General features: G+C 46.4%; 1 protein-coding gene across 2 annotated transcripts in view; it reads right to left on the minus strand.

Moving 5' to 3' along the window:
• The window catches only part of NKAIN3 (sodium/potassium transporting ATPase interacting 3), a 200,561-nt gene extending 199,286 nt beyond the window's left edge, over nt 1–1,275 (minus strand). For both annotated transcript variants that reach the window (XM_081917666.1, XM_081917667.1), the window contains exon 1: nt 718–1,275. In XM_081917666.1, the coding sequence (XP_081773792.1) occupies nt 718–771 (54 nt within the window). In that variant the 5' untranslated portion in view covers nt 772–1,275. The remainder of the gene's footprint in view (nt 1–717) is intronic.
• Nucleotides 1,276–10,772: the final 9,497 nt, after the last annotated feature.

A 10,772-nucleotide genomic window follows, 5' to 3' on the forward strand; every position in this document is an offset into this window, starting at 1 on the left:
CATAAAAAGGGGGGAGGACCTAGCATACTTCGTAGCAAACACAATTGACTACTTGCAAATTTATACACACTGTCTAACTCTAAGCGCAATGAGCACCAGAACTGGCATTGCTTTTGATCTTGTGGGCAACACGCAGTGGCTTTTCTAGAAATCGTTATTCCCTAGGCGAAGGAAAAGCTTTACGATCCAGGCGGCATGAAAAGGCCCTCGGTCCTCACATCTCTCGCCGAGGGCGGAGGGAGGCCGTGGCAGCTGCTAAAGAGCCGTGTGGCTCCAGGGAGCGATCCTGCGAGGCAACTCCGACATGCACGGGAGAATCAAGCGAGTCCGCCAAGCGCGGACAGCTGTAATTGACCTTCTGGGAAAGGGCTCGCGCTGCCGGACGGACTTCCCAGCTCCCCGGCCCAAGCGAGGCCAGCAGGAGGAGGGGCTGGGAAGGGAGCTGCCCCCCCCCCCACACCTGGGACAGCGGCTGCGAGGCTGGGCTCGCCAGCCTCCCGGGGTCAGTTGCAGGAGAGTTGGCGCTGCTGGCGGAGCGCGAGGCGGAGCAGCTCTCCAGCTGCAGCTTGCGGGGGGATCCGTCTCATCTGGGCTGCAGGGCGGGCGGGATTCAAGGGGGAAATCAATAGCAGACCTGGGTGGGTGGGAAGAGAGAACAGGGAGGCGAGAGGGTCCCGCTGGTCCCCCGCGCTCCTTCGCCAAAGGGCAGCTACTCACCAGCTGCAGCGTGCAGAGGAAGATCAGCGTGCAGCGCCCCGAGCAGCAGCCCATGGTGGAAGGCAAGGGGGCGAGACGCCGGCCGGCCGGCCTCGCTCTGGCGGCCCCTCGCGCTCACCGCATCCGGACGGAGCCCCTCGCCTCGTGCGCCGGCCAAATCCCTTTGTTCGCGCCTGAGGAGGAGGAGGAACGCGAGGAAGAGGCGGCGGTCGTCCCCTCAGCCCCGGCGAAGGCGTTCAGGAGGGCTGCCTGGCCGCCGCCGCCGAGAGAAGCATCCGGCGCTGGCGAAAGCTGAGGGGAGGTGGGCGTGGGGCTGCTGCCGGGGCCGGCGACGCGCGCGCGCCTCTGGAAAGCCAGCCTATGAATGGGACTTCGGAACTGAGGCGCCGGCGGCGGGCGTGGGAATTGTCAGTGGTTCCGCGGGTGAAGAAGCGGGAAGGGCTGGCAGCAGGTGCCCAGGGAGTGAGGGGAGCCGAGGGCGGGTTTGTGGCGCCTGGGCGGGCAGCTGGCAAATGGCGAGGGGCGCTCGCCTCCTCCAGGGGGGCTCTTGTCGAGCGGGGGGCGACGAGACGGTCCGCTCGAGGCGGGGCTTCTTCAGTTTAGGGTCTCGGAGGGAAAAGGCAGGAGCCGCTGCCGGGACTCGCGCGCCTCGCAGGCGGCGCGAGGTGCAATTGGTCGCCGGCGCGAGGAGCTAAAGCGACCACCGAGGTGCGTGTTGGAGCGCTGCTCCTCCCAGGCTGCAAGCCAGCGCTCGCGCCCGCCGCGGCTCTCCCCGGGAAAGTTGAACGGCGTGGCGAAGAAGAGAGCCTGATTGGCTCGGAGGGAGAGTGAGGGGCGGGGCGCTCCCGCCCTTTACCCGCGAGGAGAAAAGAAAGGAATGAAGGAAGGCGTCGTGGACAGTATTCGGAGGGCTCCGGGAAAGCGACGCATTCGGAACGCAATGAAAAATATTTTAAAAAGTGTGAATGAGCAAGAAAAAGTGAAAAGTAGCTCTCATCATTCTCTCGGCCCAGCCTATACTTCGTAGGACGGCGTGGTTTTGTTTCAGAAATAGATAAATTGCGTCACTCAGCAGTGCAATCCTATGCCTGCCTACTCAGAAGTAAGGGTCATTGACTTCCATGGCGCTTTCTCCCAGGAAAGTGTTTCTAGGGATTCATCTTCAGCCAGGGACTTTTAGATCAACTTCTAATATCCATCCTAACATGAGCCCCCAAATGCAGGGAAAGTGTGGCAATCTTTATAGTAGAAACTGGAGGTTGATTTTAGGAAGTCAGCTCAGCAGGGGTCCCAACTTGAATAAAATATTGGGGTGGGCCAAGTAAGTCCCACCCCTCCTAACCAATCCTATGACATGGTGGCTGTTTGGTGTTCATTCTTGTGTTGGGTGGTGGTGGATACTTTTATGTTTTTAGATGATTAAAACAACAGCAGTGCTGTCCTATATGCCTATTGCATTGTTACTACTTTAACAAATGCTTGGTTATATATTTTCCTTCCTTAATTTTATTTCTCGTCCTGTAAATCACTTTGAGACTTCAGCTGGTTGTGAGAAGCAATCAACTAATTTAATACACCAAACTCAAATAAACTTCTGGGGCAGATTCCTCTGGGAACTGTTTGCTCATGTTTTTATGTGTGATATGCTGTGGCCAAATCTATACAGAGGCTGATACGTTGTGTGCCTGCAGTTCAATGCTTGGATGGTCTCACCTTGGGTATGGTCTAGATGGGCTATGGTCCCTTGGCAACCCTATCAATTTTAGAGTTTCCTATTGCATAAAATATGTGCTGCAAAATCCTCTCTCTCAGTAATTGCCTTTGCTGTCCTTTCATTCCTCTGAACTAATTATTCTGTTGTCGGTCCCGTCTGGATGCTCTGGGCTGGTGCTCAGATTCATAACTCCTTCTCTTTAGCCATTTAGGGGGAGGAGGAGAGTAAGATGGGAAGTTGGGAATTTTTCCATGGCAACGCCTTTGTGCCATCACCACCAGACGGATTAAGGCGATCACAGGTTCCCGTGTTCAGTTTTGAAAAGACCCCTGGGGAGAAGGGCTTAGCCCAATGAATAATTTAATTTGGCAAGGGTAAAATGAATCGGACTGCTGCCAAATTGAATGCCTACATAAAAAGATGAGGGGTGACAACCTCTCCTGCCTGAGTCACAGTCCTGAGGGCCTGAACCTCAATCTGTTCAAGTGAGCAGGAGCTTTCCCACCATATTCTAGTAGCTTTAGAACACAATATAGAACTTCTGCATGGTGTGAAGAAAGTGAATAGGGAGACATTTTTATCTCTCTCCCATAATCAGTGGCGTAGCTAGCTGCTCGGGTGCCCAGTGTGGCACATGTCTCCTGCAGCCAGGGGGCGAGGCGAGCTGCCCATGTGGGTGGGGTGAGCCAAGGCAGGGCATGGAGCCTCTCCGCAGCTTCCCCCTTAGCTGTAGAGCGGCTGAGGCGGTGGGCAGACGCAAGTCCAACACTGCTCAAAAAAGCAGCACAGAGCTTGCAGGCAGTCCGCCTGCCGCCTCCCGCTCAGGAGAGATGTGTGTCTCAGGCATGCTGCAGGCCCCACAGTGTGGCACTCAGTGCCCCCCACCTCACCTAGCTCCAGTGGCATAGGAAGGGGGGTGCGGGAGTTGTTGTTGTTGTTTTTTAAAAAAGTGTTGTGAGCCCAATTTTTAAATTTGTTTTAAAAACACATATTTTTCCCAATTTGTCACCCCCTCAGTGATGACACCTCGGGCGGCCAGCACCCACCGCACCCCCATTCCTATTCCACTGCTCATAATACTTGAGCTCAGGGTCATCCAGTAAAGATTCAGGCTAAAGGACAAAAGGAACTACTTCACACAGCACATATTTAAACTCTAGAACTGGCTCCCACAAGAGACAATGATGACCACCATCTTGGATGGCTTTCAAAGAGGGTTAGACAAATTCATGGAAGACACGGCTATCAGTGGCTACTGAGATAGCTATGGTCTACCTCTGCAGTTGGGGACTGTGTGCCTCTGAATCTCACTTCCTAGGAACCACAAGCTGAGAGAATACTGTTGTGCTTATGTCCTGCTTGTGGGCTTCACATAGGCCACTGGTTGACCACTGTGGGAATAGGATGCTACATGAGCATCTTTGGCCTGATCCAGCAGGGCTTTTCTTATGCTGGGGGTGAGAGTTTGATTGCAAGATTATGAGCCTCCAGCACACTGGCCTTCATTTATGCCACCGTTAAAACAAAGTGGTATCCACAGACCACCAAGCCATCATCTGTTGGTCTCTGCTGACTCCACCCAATCCAGGTTGGGTGGCATGCTTCAGGGACCAAATATGGTACCAGTCCCTGGCACACTGGGACAGGGGAAGGAATTGCCAGTCCACCACATCAGAGAGTTTGAGAAGCACTGACTTATGTTATGCATTGCATTTAAGGCCATCAACAGGGAGAAATGGTATGAAGAATAGGGAATGATGGAGAAGATAAAAAATGGAAGGGAGGAGGGAAATTAAATGCTGCTAAGCTGCCACACTGTGATAGTGATGGTGAAAGGCTGCTTTTTTGTAGGGGAAGATCAGGTACAGAAAACCCTTTCTACAACCTGAATGGTTAAATGAGCTTATAAATATGGTTCTCTGTCCACCTGCCCTGTGCAAATATTTTATTTTATATTTTGTTTTGTTTATTAAATTTGTATACTGCCCTATACCCGCAGGTCTCGGGGCGGTTCACAGGATAAAATAGACTAAATAGCACTGTTTTCCACACTCTTTTCATGTGGACACAGAAGGTAAAAGGTAAAGGTAAAGGTACCCCTGCCCGTACGGGCCAGTCTTGACAGACTCTGGGGTTGTGCGCCCATCTCACTTAAGAGGCCAGGGGCCAGTGCTGTCCGGAGACACTTCCGGGTCACGTGGCCAGTGTGACAAAGCTGCATCTGGCGAGCCAGAGCCGCACACGGAAATGCCGTTTACCTTCCCGCTGGTAAGCGGTCCCTATTTATCTACTTGCACCCGGAGGTGCTTTCGAACTGCTAGGTTGGCAGGTGCTGGGACCGAGCAGCGGGAGCGCACCCCGCCGCAGGGATTCGAACCGCCGACCTTTCGATCGGCAAGTCCTAGGCGCTGAGGCTTTAACCCACAGCGCCACCTGCGTCCATGTGTGCCACAGTGCCACCTGCGTCCACCTGCGTGGACACAGAAGCCTACCCCATAAAAGTGACATGAAGAAAAGCCATATAAAACTGCAACTTATACAGATATTACTGGCAGAGGTGTACCTTAATAATTCTATGATATGTTCTTTCCATAGGCTTTCAAAATCCAATACTGTCCTTTAGATACAGATCTAAAGTTTGACAGCCATAATAAGCAGACATGCAAAAGGTATCAGGAACTTTCCAGCTCAGGAAATCATCTGTGTTTGCTGCACTAATTACTTAATTTGAAAACTACAAAGTTTCCCAACTTCATAAGAAGCAATCACCTGTAAATCCCTCTCTCCAAAACCTCAAAATCCATTAGCTCTTCTACAACCATGCATGCACAGAGAAGATTTTGTGCCTTTCCTCATTATCCAGATACAAACAAAAGTCAGGTACAATTCAACTGCATCTTTGTATCTATTTTGATTGTATTTTTATATTTTGCTACTTTTCTTTCCTTCAAGGGAGATTGCAACATGAGAAATAGCCAGCTATACACTTCTCTCTCTCCCCCCGCCCCCGCTTTCCCTAGAATAAATGTTTTCTAAAGCATCTACAAATTATCATTAGGAGTGGAAGGTAGAGTATAATGATGTATACATAAGATAATTTCACTTTTACTCTCTATCCAATCTCTGAAATGAGTTTTGCATAAAGTAATTTAAAACAGACAGAGTAAACTTGAAGTACATAATTATATGTCACTCTGAAATAAATATATTTTCAGCATTCAATTTCTGTAACTGAGCACAACAAAAACAAATGTATCTCTTTTGTGTGTGTTCCTTTATTTTTTTCCCCCTACAGACCTGTTTTATATTTATATGGAGAGAAAAACTTCACAAGAAACCTCAGCAAAGCAAAGTACAGTAGCAGTGAGCAGAAGTTAGCACTTAAAAGATTCAGGCAATCTGACTCAATATGGCAGAACCTGAGAGAGGTATCAGGGATAGCAAGAATCAATCCAGCAGTCAGAAGCTTAGTCGATTCCTATGCACCTAAACAGGATCTTGCAGTATGAAGTCACAATTAATTCAAATAATGCAGTATCACTATCTTGATTCAGATGTATGCCTCTTTCCTTCTCCAACAAGAACTTAGAGAAGAAAAATTATGTTTATTTCAGTAGTATTTACACTAATTATATTAATTCCTTGGAAGGCATATTACATAAAGTGCATACAGCTTGGAATTTCTCCAAAGTCCACAGCCATGCGGCCAGAAAGAAGCACACCAGAATTAGGCATTTAATGAGAAAGCATACATTTACATAAAATTCTCAATGCAAAATGCAAGCATTTTGATGTCAGCATATTTCTCGGAAATGCGGCCATTTGTCAAGCAAATTTGTTTTCATGCACATAGTTTGTTCAGTCTAATGATGAGTCTGGGCTTTCCCTATAAGGAAAATAAGCCAGGGATGTGTAGAAGCTGACTGCAAACTAGAAATAAATTTAATAGGGATTATGTGTTACAGTTAGGTGTCACCTCTCCCTGGGCATTAAGACAGTCCCATAATGGTCTGCAAGTGGTCTTCCTCAAGAGCACCACAGCATCTAGTAAATATAGCTCTGCCATTCTCAGTCTTCTCCTCAACCTTGCACAGGGCTTCTGCTAACCAGTGAATCCCGTCCAGAGTTGTGACATATGGCCAACTACAGTTGTTACCTGTAAGGGCTGTAGCTCACTGGAAGAGCATTTGCTTTGTACACCAGCAGGCCCAAGTTCAATCACCAGCGTCTCCAGGTAGGGCAAGAAACATCCCAAGTCTGAAATGCCAGTAATGTCAACAATACTAAGATGATGGTGGTGATCATTTATATGGCACCCAACTGACTGGGTTGCCCCAGCCGCTCTGGGTGGCTTCCAACAAGTTAAACTCATTAAGCATAGTAAAAACCAAGCATTAAAAGCTTCCCTATACAGGGCTGCCTTCATATGACTTTTAGAAAAGTTAGATAGTTGTTTATTTCCTTGACGTCTGATGGGAGGGTGTTCCGCAGGGTGGGCGCGACTACCGAGAAGGCCCTCTGCCTGGTTTCCTGTAGCTTCACTTTTTGCAGAGAAGGAACCACCAGAAGGCCCTCGGAGCTGGATCTCAGTGTCTGGGCTGAACAATGGGGGCAAAGACGCTCCTTCAGGTATACAAGACTTGGTATAAATCAGCTTCTTGTGTCTCTGCATCTTCCCCCTAAACAATTTTACTCCCTCTCTGATACAGACCGCAACCACATTAAAGAATACAGTCAATACTGTACTGTTTTTAACACTGATTGGGAGCCGCCCAGAGTGGCTGGGGAAACTCAGCCAGATGGGCGGGGTATAAATATTAAATTATTATTATTATCAATACCTTGGGTTACAGACGCTTCAGGTTGTGCGATTCAGGTTGTGCACCGCGCCAAACCCAGAAGTACCGGAACGGGTTACTTCCGGCGCTTGCGCATGTTCAGAAGCACTAAATTGTGCTTTGCGCATGTGCAGAAGCACCAAATCATGACCCACGCATGCGCAGACGCGCCACTGTGGGTTGGAAACACTGCGAGTTGCGAAAATGCTTCCTGCACGGATCACGTTCGCAACCCGAGCATCCACTGTATGGTTGGTTTTCAGTGAAAATGTTCAATGTGGGTTTAGTTGTTTCAGTGTGTAACAATGTGTTTATAAGGATGGGTGATTATGTGAAGAAATTACATGGATTTCTCACCTTGTGGTGAAGAGTATCAGTCTTTGTGATGTTCAAGCACAGACTCTATTTATTTATTTATTTATTTATTTAAATGATGCTGGGTAAAGCAACACTGTTCAGTCAGTTGTGCCCATTATCAATGGCTTTAATTAAGTCACAGCCAAGTTTTCATTCTTTCTTCACAGAACAAGGGGAAAGGGTACACTGCTAGCACATATTGCTGGCTGGAACATTTTCTCAGAAATAAATGCGACAAAGGGAAAAGGCATGATGTCATTTGTTTACTAAACTATCACATTTTTCAAAATAAATGTTCCATTTTGTACTTCTAAATGTCAGTAGGAAATGTCACTTTTCCAAAAAATAAAATAAAATAAGAGGTTTGAAATATCATAATGAAACCACAATAAGACTCTGGATATGAGATTGACCCACAAGTTGCTTGTTCTTCTTGCAAGTGGAGAACTTTATTAGCCCAAGGAAGTGAGACTATGGTCTGGCCCAAGTAGCTACACACAGGGACCAATCAAAAGTCAATGCCAGAATGCCCTGGGCATGTTTCACATTTTGTGTTGGCCAGTGTGCTATGAGATTTGGTTCCTTTCAGCTTCGCAAGAAAGGAAAATTTATAAAAAGTGCAGTGGGCCAATTCTGTTTATTTGCAATCATGAAAGGAGCAGAGGAAGAAGGTTGCTTCACAATTTCAGTAAGGTATATTTTGCAAGTCTTATTAGACTCTGCCTGTCCTCCTTTCTTAAGGAATATTGGAAATAGATCCTAAGGTATAAGAAGACAAGACATCCTCTTCCCATCCCTGTTGCTTTGATCTTTTTTAGTGCTGCTCCTTCCAACTGACATATGATGCACAGAACTGGAACAAGGATATTTTGTGCTCTGAAGGTCAATGGACATGACTGGACTGTTAATAGGGATCTATAAGGATGGAGAGGTGTGGGGAGAGAGAGACTCTATGTTCAGTGAAGACAGCAATTTATTGTCAGAAATGGGAGGTTTTCACTTGCAGAAGAGTTAGTCTGGATTGGGCTGAGGAGGTTCAACTCCAGTTGCCTCTGTCTAGCTGGCTGCACAGTGCTACCACTTTGAGCTTCAGCTGGAACAGCAAAGAAGTTGCCACCTGCTGTCCTTGATCTCGCGTGCTGATTTGTGAGGAGCAGGACAATTTAAATATGAAGCCCCAGCCTTTACCACTGCTCTCCCAGCCAATCTTCATTCTGGCTGCCACCTCCTGGTTTCTTGATTTCACATTCCAGCACAATGGCAATGGGAGAATTTTTTTTCCACCTGTAGGACCTGACAATGAAGTCTCAACATTTCCCTGTCTCAAAGTATGTGGTCTTTTGTTAATTGTCTGGGTGGCTGAATCAGGTACACTCGTCAAAGTCTGACAACATAATATACTTTTGATTCCAGAGGTCCCTATTTACACACCAAGATTGCCGCACCACTGTCAGAAGTAATAAACCACCCTCTGGCCCCATATTGGTTTACCTGTATGAGTTCTTTGTCTGTTTGTTGGAGGCATTCCCTCTCTAGTGCTGTCTCAAAACTAATTAAATCTAAAGAATTAACTATGCATTCTAAGAGCTGCAGAATCAATACCACTGAAGTCAATAGATGAATTTCTGTTGGATGAACTACAAAGTTTGACAAACATATCAATGGGTCTACTGGCAGTTGTATCTCTGGTATTCAGAGGTGGCGCCAGAAGAAAGAGGCACAGAAGGATCAAAGCATATTTCTGGGTGGGCAAGTTGTGTCCCACATGTTAAGATCTCTTAAAGAATTAAAAACAGTATGTTTAAAGGATAGGAGCCCAACAATGGGGCCAAACAGAAGGGTGAGCTCTTTATTTGGGGGGTTTCTCCTCAGAGCCATCTATGCTGGCATTGCTGATATGGCCTTAGTAAACATTTCCTAAAATGTTTTAGCTTATGTATAAAGCACTCCATTTCAATAAAGTCTCTTATCATAATGACAACCCTGTACTCAAATTTATATATTTTCCCTATTTTCTAAGGTGTGAAATGTGACTGCTTAGTCAATTTAAAAACAGCTCCCCCTTAAGTTCAGTCCAATTCTAAATCGAGACATTCTAAACATAGAGGCCAACCTGGGGGATATTATATTCCCTTTTTGCACTTGTTTGTGCATTATTTAAGCCGTGTTCTCTCAACGATTAATAATATTCACCCTAATGATGCAGTCATGAGCTTTTCTGTTTCTGTGGGCTTATAAAACAATTCAAATTCTGCATCATTAGGCAAGATATTTTTATGTTGATACAGGTCATGCTTTCCCCATGTATCAAAGCTACCTAAATGCTGTTCTCCCTTTAAATACAAAAGCTAGCAGGAAATAGCAAGTGCTAGTTTATTCCTGTTTACTTGTCCCAGAAGAACCATAAAGTACTATCAATATAGTTATATTTTTTCATAAATGATTCTCTATTTCCATTAGCTGTGGGCTCTTACTACAGGGTACTTCAAAAGTAAAAAATATCCCATTAAATAATAATAATAATTTTATGTATTAATTTAATCTCATCTTCTTGAATCCAATCAAGGAAGCACACCAATTTAGATAAATTATAAGAAAGGATGCTGCCCTCAGTGGAATGCCAATAACCCACCCCACTCCTCCATAATCCTCTGCTCCATTATGTAAAAATGCTATTTGGAAAAAGTTTCCCCATCCAATGTAACTACCCTGTGAACATTTAAAAACTGCTGGCAAGATGTTAAAGATGTCGACTTTAAAATTCTAAAAGCTATGTCACAACTAATAAAGCGGGTAAAATTTACTGGAAAGCATTGGAGGAAAAGATAGTGCATGATAATAGTATGAATTCTTTTTCAGCTCAAAGGTCACATTCTCTTCCTGGGGTCACATGTCAGTGATGGTTGGGACCAGAGGTAAGAATGGCTGTATTTTTTCCCCTTTGTACCATAGGCTAGTTCCTATACAAACATACCCCACTCCATCCAAGGAAGCAAGAGGCACTTTCCAACCAAGCCAAAACCCTCCAGGAGAGTGCCAAGCAGGGCCTGTAAGGAATGTGGCTGCAGAGGGCTTGCAGCCTTGAAAATGTCTGGAGGGCTGCATTTGACTCTTGAGGCTGAGTTACCCAACTGAGTTACCCAACT

Source organism: Podarcis melisellensis, assembly GCF_964234715.1.
Source record: "Podarcis melisellensis genome assembly, chromosome: 7".
NCBI classification, from domain to species: Eukaryota; Metazoa; Chordata; class Lepidosauria; order Squamata; family Lacertidae; genus Podarcis; species Podarcis melisellensis.